General features: G+C 43.6%; 1 protein-coding gene across 4 annotated transcripts in view; it reads left to right on the top strand.

Annotated features, from left to right (window-relative positions):
* Positions 1-15,907, top strand: part of LOC148031755 (uncharacterized) — a 75,662-nt gene that overhangs the window by 19,990 nt on the left and 39,765 nt on the right. For 2 of the 4 annotated variants that reach the window (XM_087685404.1, XM_087685403.1), the window contains 5 exons: positions 9,497-9,556; positions 9,656-9,845; positions 11,898-11,960; positions 12,524-12,619; positions 12,730-12,832. In XM_087685404.1, coding sequence (XP_087541530.1) covers positions 9,497-9,556; positions 9,656-9,845; positions 11,898-11,960; positions 12,524-12,619; positions 12,730-12,819 — 499 coding nt within the window. In that variant the 3' untranslated portion in view covers positions 12,820-12,832. Of the gene's footprint in view, positions 1-9,496; positions 9,557-9,655; positions 9,846-11,641; positions 11,865-11,897; positions 11,961-12,523; positions 12,620-12,729; positions 12,833-15,907 lie in introns of those variants that run through there. The other 2 variants (XM_087685405.1, XM_087685406.1) reach the window with 2 other exon arrangements.

The following is a 15,907-nucleotide window of genomic DNA, read 5'->3' as shown; positions in this document are numbered from 1 at the left end:
CTGAGATGCTGGAAATGAAAGTGTTGCAGCAATATGCCTTGTTGGACCATTTTCCTCTACAGCTTGAGATGCTTGTACAACCCATTGCACCTTTTAAGCAATTTTTGGATAGACTCCCTTTGCGTTTCAACTCGTCTTATTTGAAGCATTCAATCTTTCAGGGTTATATGCAGCAATTGATTGATAGATTTTTATTGGACTTCTCCTCTGAGGGCAATGCTTCTTTTGAACGATTGCTCTCTAATGTGCAGCGGGTTGTTCGGGAGTATGGGATCCATCATGCCTCTCTTTGTTGACGGCGTCGACAAGCAGCGGAGGAATTACTGGCTTTGGTTTGTTCTCTACTGGTGGAGACTCCAGATGATGTTTCTGGTGCCATTAGCTATGCGTTTGGCTGATCTTATTAAAGAGTTTCAGCTGAAATCTTATCAGCAGGCCAAATTGTAAAATTTGACTGAGAATTTGCAAGATAGTGCTTGTCAGACTCATAAGTTCTTTCAAGTTCTCCATGCATCTCCTGCTTGAGAGAATATGACTGGACTCCAGGATGCAGAAGGTCAAATGGTCATTGATCCTCAGACTATTGTGAATATGTGTAGGAATTATTTTCTAGACCTTCTTGGTTCTACTCCTTCACCTTCTGACCAAATTACTCATGCCCGCTCAGTTTTCTATGATTTGGTCCGCAATCAGGTTCCACATGACATGCAAACTACTTTGGAGACAGATATTCGTGAGGCGGAGGTTATGGATATCTTGTTACACTTGCCCAAGGATAAAAGTCCTGGTTAGGATGGTCTCACCAATGAATTCTTTGAGGTTTTTGCTACCCGATTGATGAAACCATTGACAGCTATGTTTCAGTAGGTTTGGGAAACGCGGTTCATGCCTTCCTCATGGAAAGGACTTATCAAATTGCTTCCAAAAGTTTCTTCACCGTCTATGTTGAAACATTGGCGACCAATTTCTTTGATGGGTTCTATGTATAAAATCTTTTCCAAAGTGATGGCGAATCGGCTCCATAAACATCTTCGTGCCATTGTGCATCCTCTTCAATATGGTTTCATTAAGGGCTGAAACATTTTGCATAATGTCTTAAATGTGCAAATGGCTATTGACTATGCAAGGCACTCTAATCAGGAGGTGGTGTTGATTCAATTGGACGTGGAAAAGGCTTTTGATTATTTAGACTGGTCTTTCATTGCAGAACTTATGTCTACTATGGGCTTTGGTACTCGGATGTCTCGTTTGATCTACACCATTAGTGCTGCGGCTTCTTCGCGAGTTATGTTGAATGGTGGTGTTACTGAGCCATTTGTCCTTGCATGCTCTGTGAGATAGGGTTGCCCTTTGAGTCCTCTCTTTTTGGCCCTTGCTCATCCGGTTCTTTTGATGTTATCTCATATGGCAGCTTCTACTCAGTTGGTTGGATTGTCTCTTCCTTTTGGACAGCACTTCATTAGTCAATCCTTGGCTGATGATAGCTTTATGATTTTGCGTGCGGACAAGGATAATCTTCGCAAAGGATTAGATGTTTGGACTCTCTTTGGTCATGCTTTTGGTCTTCATATCAATGCTTTGAAATCAGCCATTCTCAGTTGCATGGAGTTAGATTTGCAGTCATTGGACTAGCAGGGAATGGTTGTTCCCCGTGGTTTCATTGTCAGGCATCTTGGGTACCCTTTGGGTGTTGATGTTCGGCCCAAGCAACTACTGGAGTGGATTTTACAAAAACTAGTTGCTAAGTTTCTGTATTGGAAGTCACAGGCTTGGCCCTTCCATGTTCGTCTCAAAGTGGCTCAAACAATTATGTTGCCAATGCTCACATATTTCTTGCCATTGCTGCCTTGGACTACTACTACATTGAATGCTCTTACTCAGTACATTCGTTTCATGTTATGGAAGAAGGACTCCTTGCATGCAGGCATTTCATGGATTTCTTGGTTGCATGCATGTACCCCCAAACACATGGGTGGTGGGGCTATTTTGGATGCCGAAACTCATATGTTGGCACTCCGTTGGTCTCTTTTTCGTGCCATGTGCTTGGATCATCACCCGTGGGTCTTTATAGCCCATTATTTTCTTGAGGATCATGGGCTTGTGCATGGTAATACCCAAATTTGGAGCTCCTGGTGGCATGTTCTTAATGCAGACTCTTGGTTTTCTAGTCCTTCATCCTCCTTGCTTGCTTATTTGGTATGTTCCTGGAAATTGGTTCTCCAGAAGGCTCAGTGGCATCCAACGGAGGACCTCTTAGCTACTAACTCTTTTCAACTGGAATTGTTGGCAGCCTCGCGATTACTTTCTTGGGAAGGCAAACATGAGCTCAGACCAAAATCTAACCGCGTGGCACGTTTGGGCTTGACTTCAGTTAGATGCCACCCTTGCCTGTCGCAATGTGTTGATGTCATTTCGTACAACCAGGAGGCTTTTCAGGATCCCTCGTGAATACCGTGATATATAGGGACAGCTTTTGATGGTGCTCTATTGTAGACAACCCTTTCCTGCCCTTGCTTCGGATCGTCCCTGGCAGGATTGGGACCTTGCAAGCCGGCTGAATTTGGAAAAGGCCTTAGCTAACCAGGTGTATCATCTTTTGATTAAGGATCATCAATGGTTGGTTACTAAAGCTAATATTGTATGGGGATTGCGTAAATCTCAGTCATGGTGGAAGGTAACTATGATGGAGGGCTGGTTGAACAAGACACCTTTCAAATGCAAGGTCTTTCTTTGGAGGGTGATGATTGGTGGTCTTCCTCTTGCTTCAGCCTTTTCCAAGCGTCGAATATTCAACGCCAATTGTTTCTTTTGCACCACTAGTGTGGAATTGGCCCGTCATCGATTTATTTCTTGCCCTCTTGCTAAGAAAATCTGGTCACTCTTGCCAGCGGTTTGGCGAGTAGTGGTTGGTTCCTCGCTAAGCCCTTTTGATTGGGTTTTTGTGCGACCCAAATACCCCACACCGGCACAGTTGCATATGAAGATCTTGTTTCACTTTCTCAAATACTGGGGCTGTTGGCACAATTGGACCATTCGGAATGCTTTTCTTTTTGATTCAGCCTCTAATGTTTAGGGACATATTGCTAGGCTTAAAGGTCTCTTGCATTGGCAGATAGATCTCATTCAGCACTCTGACTTACTCCCTCGGGAGGACTTACTTCCCTGGCATATGGCAATTTCCTCTGCGTCTTTGCCATGACTTTTGTAACTCTTTTGTCGCTTAGTACTTTATAAATATAACATCCATTACGAAAAAGAGAGAGAGAGAGAGAGAGAGAGAGAGAGAGAGAGAGAGAGAGAGAGAGAGAGAGAGAGAGAGAGAGAGAGAGAGTGTGATGACGGGCTGTTGCTCCCGCGCCGTGCCGCCCTGCCATCGCTAGGTCTGGCGCGACCTGCGGGCGCGTTTTCCTGCGCCGCCGCCGCCTGCAAAACCCTACCTGTCGCCACCCCGCGTTTGCCTCAGGCGCGTCGTCGCCCCTGTTCGCCAGGCGTTCGAGTTCGTCACCGACATCCCAGCCTGTCCCGTCCTGATGTGGAGACCACCTGGCCTGTGTTTCGCCTGTCTGCCCCTGCACGGAGACAGGTAAACCTCGGTTTTCATTAGCTCTCCTTGCTGAGTGCACCCCTGGACAGCGCCTCGGTACAGGAAAAAGGGAAAGCGAGAGAGACGGCAAAACAGAGGGTCAGTCCTCATTCGAGAGCAAATCATCATCTACGATGGCTGGTTTGGATCTGGACTTCATAGATCAAACAGTGGCAGCACTGGGCCCGGATTCTGATGCGGAGGAACCCGAGGATATGGTTCCATGCAATGAAGAGATGCCCCCTGGTCCTGACATCCAGCCTGCGGGGAAACGTACCAAGCATGCTTCGGAAGAGATAGGCGTTTCTCAGGATCGGTCTTATGCCCAGGTTGCTTCGGATTCGGTGGACTCTCAGGAAGTGGACTGGGAACACTTGCTGGAATTTGCAAACACTTTGCTGGGCGATTATGTTCAACATAATCAGGAAGCCTTTCCCGACTCTGCAACTGACGATGTGCTGGATGCCACCGTGGACCCAAAAACGGTCCTACGCTTCTTTTCGGTATTCTATGATCGCGCTGTGATACTTTTCTTCACTGGTCGAATCCCGTTGCTTTCTCGTATTCGCCAGTGGTTGCAACATCTGCTGCAAGGGGACTGTGTTGAAGAGATTTTTATTGGCTCCCGGGGTTTTTTTGAGGTCCTGTTGAAATCAGAGACGCACCGTGCTGCTCTCCTGTCGAAACTGCCTTTGTTTTTTGAACGCCGATTGGTTCATGTGGTTCCATGGCGTCCAATGGCAGATTTTCAGCGTCTGCTGCAACGTGAATGCCCGGTCTGGGTCGAGGTGGAAAACTGTCCGGCTGTTTATTGGCCGCTATTGAAGGATGCTATGGCCGCTGTGGGCACTGTTCTGGTCCCTCCCAGTCTCCGGGCTGTGAATCGCAGCCGCTTGTGTATGCTATGGGACACTGCAAGAAAAAGGCCTGCCTGGTTACGCCTCAATTGCCCTGGCATGCACCCGTTACACTTTCGATTGAAATGGGGCAATTTTGCAGGGCATTGCTTCTCCTGTGGACAATTGGGGCACTTTATGGCCGAGTGCCCGGAACAGCAACACACTTCCCATAATGGCCATGCTGTGCCGCCCATGGAGGAGATGGTGTGTGATGCTCCATCACTGGATGCTACTCATCAGCCCCAAGCTTTGGCCAAAGGTAAACAACAGGTTGCGGGTCTGGATTCTAGCGCCAATAATTGGGTGGAAGTAGGTGCAAAAAAAGGCAACAGGGTTGTTGCGGCCATGCAGAACAATGTACCTACTACATCTCAAGATTCCATGCGTACATACATGCGAAGGAAGGAAATGCAGTCGGCTGAGCGCTCGGCTCCTGCTATGGTTTCCTCTGGCCCCCGTTATCAGTCCGCCAGGAAAATGTCTTCGGATCGTTCTAAGGGTCCCTCTGCGAAGCTCGCATTTGATACCAGAGGTAATGTCATTACCCCGTGGGACCGTCGTTATCCCCGGTCCATCCCAAAGCCAGCAGATATGCCGTCTACTTCCAAATCTGGTCCGCAGAACTCTTTTGCAGTGTTGGCAGATTTCTTGGACGAGGGAGTCCTGGACATGCTCGCTGACAAAGTCCAATCGAGGCAAGCAGTGCCTCGCACCTGATTTTGCTTGGAGTATACATGAAAATCGCCACGTGGAATGTGCGTGGAATTTGTTCTCGCCACAAGCAACATGCTATGTGGACTGTGTTGCATGAAAATCAGTGGGATGTCCTGTGCGCTGTTGAGCACAAGAGTCACGATGAAGCCGGAAAAGTGGTAGATTGCCAGGGCTTTAGACTGTTTTATGCTGGGTCACAGGCCATGCATTATTCGGGTGTGCTCATGATTGTCCATGATAAATATCAGCCTGTTCTGATTAAAAATGATGTTCATGGCCGTTTTTTGGTGATTGAAATTATATTCGAAGGCGAAATCTTATGGCTACTTGGCCTCTATGCTCCGAATGATTCCATATCTCGTCGGGCGCTTTGGCAAACTTTGCAGGCCTCCTTGGCGCTTGGTAGACGGGGCTTCTTCATGGGGGATTTCAATATGTGTGTGGATTCCTCCCAGTCCACATCGGAGCATTCGGTGATGGATATGCCGGAAAGTCGTATGTGGCAGGCGTTGGCTCTTGACGTCCTCAAGCAAGATCTCTGGTCCTGGTTACACCCGTCCTCTACAGGGTTTACTTTCCACTCTGCCCAGTATGCAACAACATGGTCGAGATTGGATCGTATATATATCATGCAGAATGATGATTTTCTTTCTGAGCTGCTCGAAATAAAAGTATTGCAGCAATATGCCCTGTCGGACCATTTCCCTCTACAGCTTGAGCTGCTTGCACAACCCATTGCCCCATTCAAGCAATTTCTAGAGAGACTCCCTTTGCGTTTCAATTCGTCTTACCTGAAGCATGCCCTCTTTCAGGGCTATATGCAGCAATTGATCGACAGATTTCTCTTCGACTTCTCTTCTCAAGGCACTGCGTCATTTGACCGATTGCTCGCTAATGTGCAGCGGGTTGCGCGGCAGTATGGGATCCACCATGCCTCTCTTTGTCGGCAGCGTCGCAAGGCAGCTAAGGACATGCTGGCTTTGGTTCGTTCTTTGCTGGGGGACACTCCGGATGATGCCTTTCTGCTCGCACTGGCCATGCGACTGGCGGATCTTATTAAAGAATTCCAATTGAAATCATATCAGCAGGCCAAACTGCAACATCTGACAGAGACGTTGCAAGATAATGCATGTCAAACCCATAAGTTCTTTCGAGCTCTTCACGCCTCTCCTGCTAGAGAAAATATGACCAGACTTGAGGATGCAGAAGGTCACCTTATCATGGATCCGCAGACTATTGTGCAGATGTGCAGGAATTATTTCCGTGACCTTCTCGGCACCACTTCTCCACCCTCAGATCAAATCACTCAGGCCCGTTCGGATTTTTATGACCTGGTCCGCAATCAGATACCGCAGCACATGCAAGCTATTATGGAGTCGGATATTGGCGAGGCAGAGGTTATGGACGTCTTGTTACATTTGCCCAAGGATAAAAGCCCGGGTTGGGATGGTCTCACCAATGAGTTCTTCGAAGCTTTTGCTACCCAACTGGCGAAACCATTGCAGGCCTTGTTTCAGCAGGTGTGGCAAACCGGGATCATGCCTTCCTCATGGAAAGAAGGCCTTATTAAACTGCTTCCAAAAGTTCCTTCGCCATCTACGTTGACACAGTGGCGCCCCATTTCTTTGATGGGTTCAATGTACAAAATCTTTTCCAAAATAATGGCGAATCGGCTTCATAAGCATCTCCCGGCCATTGTGCATCCTCTACAGTATGGTTTCATTAAGGGCCGAAATATTCTGCACAATGTATTGAATGCTCAACTAGCTATTGATTATGCAAGGCATTCTAACCAGGAGGTAGTACTGATTCAATTGGACCTGGAAAAGGCTTTCGACTATCTGGATTGGTCTTTCGTCGCTGAACTTATGTCGGCTATGGGCTTTGGTCCCCGGATGTCTCGTCTAATCTACACCGTTAGTGCTGCGGCATCTTCGCGAGTCATGCTGAACGGAGGTGTTACTGAGCCATTTGTACTTGCCCGCTCCGTCAGACAAGGATGCCCTTTGAGCCCGCTATTCTTTGCCCTCGCAACACATCCAGTTCTTTCCATGTTATCCCATATGGTAGCCTCTTCTCAGTTGGCCGGTCTGTCGCTTCCTTCAGGCCAGCACTTCATTTGACAAGGACAACCTCAAGCGCGCATTGGATGTTTGGGGCATCTTTGGGCAAGCCTCCGGCCTTCGCATCAATGCGCTCAAATCAGCCATTCTCAGCTGCACGGAGTCGGATTTGCAGTCCTTAGACTGGCAGGGTCTGGTTGTTCCTCGTGGCTCCATTGTCAGGCACCTTGGGTATCCTTTGGGTGTCGACGTTCCACCAAAGCAGCTTCTGCAGTGGATTTCTCAGAAAATGGTGGCCAAGTTTATGTATTGGAAATCTCAAGCCTGGCCCTTCCATATTCGTCTCAAAGTGGCCCAGACAATTATGCTGCCAATGCTGATATATTTTTTGCCATTATTGCCCTGGACTACTACCACTCTCAATGCTCTTACTCAGTCTATTCGCTTCATGCTATGGAAGAAGGACTCATTGCATGCAGGTATCTCCTGGATTTCGTGGTCGCATGCCTGCACCCCTAAATGCATGGGTGGCGGAGCTATTTTAGATGCCCAAGTTCACATGCAGGCACTCCGTTGGTCTCTCTTCCGCGCCATGTGTTCGGATCATCATCCATGGGTCGATATAGCCCGTCATCTCCTTGAGAGCCATGGGCTTCTACATGGCAATACCCAAATCCGGACTTCTTGGTGGCATGTTCTTAATGCTGATTCGAGGTTCTCCAGTTCCTCTTCGTCGCTGCTCAATCATTTGGTATTTTCCTGGAAACGGGTCCTTCTAAAGGCTCAGTGGCATCCAGCGGAGGATCGCTTGACTACGAATTCTTTTCAATTGGAATTATTGGCAGTCTCGCGTTTACTTGCATGGGAAGGTAAAAATGAGCTTAGACCACAATTCAACCGGATGGCTCGTTTGGGCTTGTCTTCGGTCGCGGATGCCACCCTTGCTAGTCGCAATGTGCTTATCTCATTTCGTACAGCTAGGAGGCTTTACAGGATTCCGCGGGGATATAGGCCTTTATGGGAACAGCTTTTGCGGATGCTCCAGAGCAGACAACCCTTTCCTGCCCTTGCTTCAGATCATCCCTGGCAGGATTGGGACCTACAAGGCCGGCTGCCTTTAAGCAAAGCTTCTGCTAATCAAGTTTATCATATTCTGATCAAAGATCAACAATGGTTACTTACCAAAGCCAATGCTTTATGGGGCCTACGAAAATCCCGGTCCTGGTGGAGGGCAACTGTGATGGAGGGCTGGTTGAACAAGACCCCCTTCAAATGTAAAGTATTTCTTTGGAGAGTGATGATTGGTGGTCTTCCGCTTGCGTCGGCTCTTTCCAAGCGACGAATTTCCAATGGCAACTGTTTCTTTTGCACCACTGCGGTGGAATCAGCCCGCCACAGATTTATTTCTTGCCCTGTCGCAAAAAAAATCTGGTTCTTTTTGTCGGTTGTTTGGCAAGGAGCGGTTGGAGTCACGCTGCGCCCCTTTGATTGGGTTTTCGGGCAGCCCAAATACCCCACTCCTGCACAGCCACATATGAAGCTCATGTATCATTTTCTTCGATATTGGGGCTGTTGGCATAACTGGACAATTAGGAATGCTTTTCTTTTTGACTCCGCCTATAATGTTCAGCGACATATTGCGAGGCTTAAGGGCCTTTTGTATTGGCAGTTAGATCTTCTCCGGCATTCTGATTTGCTCTCTAGGGAGGACTTCCGTCCCTGGCTTATGGCTATTTCATCTGCCCCCTTGCCATAACTTTGTAACATGTAGCACTTAGCCCCTCTTTACATGATGGCCTGGATTGGCGTCATGTATCTTGTAATCAAGCTATCTTGTACCTTTTTTCGTAATTAATACAATTACCTTTTACGAAAAAAAAAAGAGAGAGAGTCTTATGTGCTTATTACATAACTTGTCTTTGGGTCTGCTTGGTTGGCCTAATATTTCAATTCATTAGTTGAAAATTCTTCATGAAATAAAGAAAGAAAGTTGTACACACTTATTGCATTACCAGTCTTCTAGTCTCTTGGAATTACAGCAATATTGACTTGCTTACAGACAGACATCCTTGAATTAATCACTAAATTTTAAACCTAAAAGTAGGATTAGGGGAATGTCTCTGTGAAGGTGGAAGGAAAGCCATGTCATTAATGCATTTGTATGTGGATTTTGAATTGAGATGCTTGAATTTCAGTCCTCTGTTATTGCATTGGTATTAGTTTTGTCATGTTTGTAGGTGTCTCAAAGGCAGCATTAGACCTTGGAGATTGTCAAATGAAGAAAGAGTTTTTTCCAGGTTCAAGTGTATGGATGGCTTAAGTCAGTTTTGGCATTACAGTTGTAGTTCATTATAGAATACACTGTCGATTTTCTATCTAACTCTTTTCATTTACAGTCCAGGAATTGATGGCACCTCAAGCAGTGGTTCAAGCAGTTGGATGACTGTTAGAGGTTCTGCCGATGACAACTTTGTCATGCACGACCCATTTCAGCAAGGAGCTCTTACCCTTGCAGTGTCTACACCTCCACCTAGAAGTCAAAGGAGGTGGCTGGTAGATGCATCATGGCTGGAAAATGTTCGAAAGGTAATTCAAGACTTTACATGATATGCACAAATCAAGCTTCGGAACAAACAGTCTTTATATAGAGATTCTTGCAAATGAATTAAAAGAAACATACCTAGTGTAAAGGTTTCTATAGCTGAAAATGTACCAATGCCATAGCTTGTATGAAGAGGTAGGAATGTAGAACACTAAAGGGACTAATGCTATAACTTGTATGAAGAGGTAGGAACACAGATAGATTGCATACGTAGGAATGCAGAAATATATAGCAGAACTTGTTTTGTGTTTCTTTAAATAAATCAGGCTTTTATGGAGTTTAATTTGATGATTCAGGCATCTTGCATAAAGTAATGATACTGTTGAATGAACTGGCAAGGCCAGTCTGGGTGTGCTTCTTGCTTACCTAGTCCTGTAGTATTTCTGGGCATGCTTCTTGCTCACCTAGTCCAGTGTGGGTGTGCTTCTTGCTTATCTAGTCTAGTATTTCTGGCCATTAGTTTTCAAATAAAGTTTATGTTTTCTACACAAAAATATCTCTGGCATTAGTTTCCAAAGAGACCAGGCTTTTATGGAGTCTTAATTGATGATTCAAAAAGTTTGCCATAGTCACAGGGGACGGCTGTCCTGACCCTTGGGACACGGAAACACTGTCCCTGACTCTTTTTTTTTTTTGGGGGGGGGGATGCTCATGTCCTGAATGGAGGGGATGATCCCTATCCTGATGTCCCTCACAACTGTCCCTCCGTCCCACGTCCCGCGCATCGTTGTTGTGAGGGATGCCTTATAGCCTATAGGGGACAGAAGTTTGTTTTGTTTTTAAAAGAAATTTATAAATATTGGGGAGTTTTAAAAAATTCAAGAAATTTTCTCAAAGAAAAAGTTTCAATTTGTCTTCTTCTTGTCATACAGACACATACACATGTACTCAAGTCCCACACCCCTACAAAATCAGACCACATCTTATAATCACACATACAAAATCAGCAGTTGAGCAAACATCTCTCTTATAAGAAAATTGTACACTTTTTTGCTGCACAAATGTGCACGTACAAAGACACTTTCTGTGTGATCGTTGATAGACCATATTGTAACAATAAATTGTAGATATATACATATGAAAGAATAGTACAATCTCTAACAGTCCACATCATAAATGGCAAACGATAGACATCTGGTGAATATAAAATGCTATTTATGCATGCTCTCCCATCCTGCTGTCCCCATTTCCTGCTTTTGCCTGTCCTTGTCCCCATCTTGGTTTCTGTCGTCGTCCCCCATCTCATGTGACTGTGTAGTCTGCATACAAATAATTATAGAATGAACTGACAATGCAAGTGTGGGTGTGCTTCTTGCTAAGCTAGTCTGTAGTATTTGTGGCGCCCATGCTTGAGTGAACTTTGACTGTCAGTTGGAGACTGGAGTAACTTCTCTTAACTTCACGTTTGAATCTGTTACATACATTCACTCACCCTTTTCACTGTTACATCCTGTAGTGTTACTTTTATCGTGAAGGATCTAATCTAGGAAGTGACTATTTGGGGTGTGATTATGTAAGTAATGGCCTTACAGCTTTATTGTGCATAAAAATGTCCTGGCACTTCTATACAAAAGATTGTAATATGCAAAAATGTAATATGATTAAACTGAACTTGAGACACATGCACTCACCATGAACATATGCTGACTGCATACCTAGAATGACTAGTGAGCGCTAGTGTTATGCAATACTAGCATCAGACATTGTCCATGATTATATAGGATGCCAAGATGGTTCGACATTTGATCTTTGATCTTGAGAATTTCTGCACTTGCCACAGTGACTCCAGTGCATATGTCCATGTATTCTACAATTGAGGAGTCATTGCCTGAGGAAAGCAAAATTTTCAATATCCTTTGGCATTTTTATTGTGTATTTAAAGTGGATTAGCTCATAATGGGAGTAGTGACGTGCCCATGGCATCATTGGAAACTCCAATAAAAGAAGTATTACAGTGATGAGTATGCTTCAGCCATGGATGTTAAGATGGTCCCATGTGTTCTTTCTTTACTTCTCCCATATGGTTTTATACTCAGGAGCAGGCATCATTGAGGCAACAGTTGGAGCTGGAGCGACAACAGGTGTCTTCACTGAGACAGGTAAATGTACATGATGATGCACTTTGTTTATGCTTGCTGAGCTTCAGGTGCTACCTCAATATCTCTGGATTTGTGTATTCGCAATGTATTTGGCATTTGCCAAGCCACTCTGTTTTTCCAACTCTCTGTTTTCTAGCAGGCATAATATGTCATTTCTAGTAAAGTGCAATGGTATTTTCAAAAACCTTGGCTTGAGTTTGTGACATTTTAGATTTTTCTCCTTGCCAAGGCAAAATACACCACAACTTCAGATTTAGCAATAAGCAAACCACTTATAATGAGAGGTGGTTTCAATGTGGGAGGTGGTGGCTTTGACACAGAAGAGTGAGAAAGAAGGGACTTTCTAGAAATGAGAGTGATCTAATGTGACGTCTAAGATGAGTTACTCGTAGTTTGTTTCAGGCATCTGAGTGCACAATAGTTTGTATATTTGGCTGGTTTTTGGTAACTTTGTAGAAGTATGAAATGCCAACAGACATTTTGCACTATGCCTGGTTCACTTGATTCTTGATTCATTGTTATGATATTTTGCATGTATTGTAATCATGTTTTTTTTGTCTCAGGTAGAAGTAGAAAATAGGTGGATAAAAGAGACAATAATGCAAGCATTGGAGCAGAAAAGAGAGAGTGACACCAGAGTCTTAGAACTTGAAAGAAAGGTTTGTGCTTTGGTCATAGAGAAGAGCTTGGCCTTGCTTCTCAAGGCTGTTTTCAGTTGTTTTGTTCAACAGGTTGCAACTTACAATAAATGAATAATTTATGGGATCAGGTTGCTTTCTTGGAAGCCATGATCACCAAGAAGGGTGGAAAAGACCGGTCACCTTTGTCAAGTCCCTTTTACAAGGGTCTGAAAAGCTAAAGCACTCTTTCAAGTAAGTGAAACATCTTGTTTCAGTTCTTTACATGATTTCCTTTCCAAACTATTTTATGTTAAAAAAGGACTTGCCACCACTATTCTCCTTATGGCTGTGGACTTGATATGAGGGAGTTTCATTTCTGGCTTCTATTCTAGTGTTTTCTGCTATGCATCCTTCTCATCCAAGTTGAGGCATGCTAATACATAATCTATTACCTTGATGATCAGTCATTGAAATGCAAAAACATGGAAGAATTTCAAGTAGTAGTTTTGTTGTGTTATCTCGCCTTTAAAATTTGTGGGGAGAGTCACTAAAGAATGAGATAAACTGAAACAAGGTTCTAGCTTTGTAAAGGTTTACATTCAGGATTTGAAAAGGTAAACTCTTCCTGATGCCTTCAAAGGAGCTGTTTAAGAGTGAGCAAGTAAGTTCATTGTAATTTGTTTGTTGAGAAATATATAGACTTATATCTGCTTTTCAGCTAACCAATGGATTCAACTTGTATGCTTTGAAGACTCAGTGTTACACTTATTGTGTTCCTCTTGGTCGTTCTAGTGGAATGGAGAGCAAACCCCATAAACATTCCAAGTGGCAATCTTCATATAGTAGCAAAACAAAAATCAGTTTCGAGGCTGATCCTGCTTCGATTGAACTTTTTCTATTAATGCCTTGAGCACCCCATGGTCTAGAAAATCAGCCAACATTACAAAGGCATTCTGCCCATGATGCTCAGACTTGGATAAAGAGGCCTTATCCTCATTTTTAGAAATGGAGCACGGGTATTGGTGATCGCAAGGAGTAATCACCTTACCTTGCTTATCAAATGCGAGATGTGTAGGTGGATCTTGTGATCACTCAGCATGCAATTGCAAATGTGCAGGGAGCTTAGAATGAGAAGTAGCCTTAGTAAATGCATTTGGCACATGTGAGACTTATCATTTCGATGCACATACGTACAGAAGGAGTCTTAGGAGCATGTCAACTGGACTAGCTGGCCACTCAACAACAACCTCTTGCCTTTTTAATTCTGAACATTAATCCATCGGGATACATAAGGAACCAAAGAGAGTACAGGCTGCTTGCCCTTAGGTAAATCTTTTTGGACATGTTGTTTCTTAATGGCCGTGTCAATTCTTACATCCATTTTTTTTGGGCACTCATCCATGAAGCAACAAGCTTGCTATAGGAGAAATAGTGAGTGACCAGCAAAGCTGTCCCATTTAAGTCTAAGCCACAATAGATGCATAACATTGCAATTGAAATGCGACTGATTGGGCCTTTTCCATGTAGTATCCCATAGCATGCACATGCGATTTCTATTTGCTACCCTCATACTTGGACCTACCATTGCATCCTTTAATAGTGAAACCAACCTTCCTCTTCAGATAGGGTGGTAATAACTTGATTTAACAGTAAGTACAACAAGTAATTAATTCACATAAATTGAAATGCACACTTTACCTCTTAATTCTTAGAAAATGGACAGCTTGTTACTCCCAAAATTGGTGCTCCTTTTGGTATTTTTTAATCTTTTATTGCAAATGGATGGTGTACATTTGAAATTCACTGATCTCCTTCGCTAATTCAAGTGCTACTTGATGTCATTAATGACCAGCGAGCTTTCAAACCAATTTTTCCCTTGGTTTACTCGGGGATGGACTTTCACCCTACTCCTTGCGAGACAAATTTAGTCCCAAATTTGATATCAGTTGGTTGGCCTCTTAAATCTCCTTGAAATTCCTCAACTTTAGTTGCTGGAATTCAAGTCTTAGGCCTTCAATCCTGAACACATTCTGAGGTAGTTGTTAAAACCCTGATTTTTGTTGTAAATCAGGGTTTAAAGCACATATTAACCAAAATCTCCACCTATGATGATTGAAATGGTTGGATTTTGTTGAGATAATTTGAGAGATGGTTGGAGGATAATAGAGAATGCTGAAGAGAGAAAATTCACAGCTCCATCACAAGAAAATAGAAGAAATTAGTGTTGCCATGTCTAGACAACCATACCTTGAATATGATGTAACATGTTGCTTGGCTGAAATAACCCTTAAACGGTTGACATCTAGTGCTGTAGGTGTTCAGATAGCTGTTTCCAATTTCAAGGCAAGTCTCCAATGCTGTAGAAGAGTTCAACAACCTCTCCTCCCTCTTTGATAGTCTCTTCCGCTCTCACAATGGCTGGGATAGACTTCCACCAGTCCCCAAAAACGTTTTTCTCACTTGCATGGGAAAGTTTTGCCAAGTGGTAATCTTCTAGTCGCATTTTTCAGCATTATTCAGCCTATTAAATTAATATTTAAAATCTTAATTTTTATTAATATAATAATAATTATAGTATACAAAAAAATGGTTTCACCAGCCAATAATTAAATTGGCTAGGACAATTTGTCTCCCAAGTGACCTCGAGCAGTTATTAGCCCTTAGATTGGCATTAATTAATTAATTAATGTCTGTCTCTAATGTCACCACTGATATTGGTGGCCAATAAATTGGTCTAAGCTAAAATATGACTCTAGATACATGTTAGGGTTAACTTATTACGGCTTTTATCTTTGGCATCCCAGAGTGTGAAACAATTAACTTGCATCTTACATGTGCAAGTCACATTAGCACATTTGATGAACTTTTAATCAATTGTGAAGCAAAGCAATAAAATTTTACGTCCTTATGATTGACCACCCCCTTGAAATCCTTGCAATCACCCTCGATTGCATTGCAATTTGCTATAAGCATCCATTGCTACTACTAGAAATACATATTGGTATCTTAGTCAAATAATATGTACACCTAGTGCTTGACTATGCTCATGCCCTCTGTATGTCAGAAATTCCAACCACTTAAACCGGTTACGAACCACACATATGAATTATAACCACTGTCAGAACCATAAGGGAAACATCCACATACCAAAATCCAACACTATTCTAACCACCAAGGCATTATAATGCATAAATTGAGCATAAATAATATCTCATAGCAATGGTGTAGCATATGATAGTATATATCAATTGCAAACGACTTATAACTTATGTAATTGTACTTCTCTTGCATTACCCAGAAATGTATAGTGTATACTGTCCATGTATC

This window comes from Lygodium microphyllum, chromosome 9 (genome assembly GCF_053477565.2).
Source record: "Lygodium microphyllum isolate KBCC chromosome 9, Lygodium_microphyllum_v1.1.10, whole genome shotgun sequence".
Taxonomy (NCBI): Eukaryota; Viridiplantae; Streptophyta; class Polypodiopsida; order Schizaeales; family Lygodiaceae; genus Lygodium; species Lygodium microphyllum.
The sequence above is the reverse complement of the archived record's forward strand: the minus strand, read 5'-3'. Positions and strand labels throughout refer to the sequence as shown.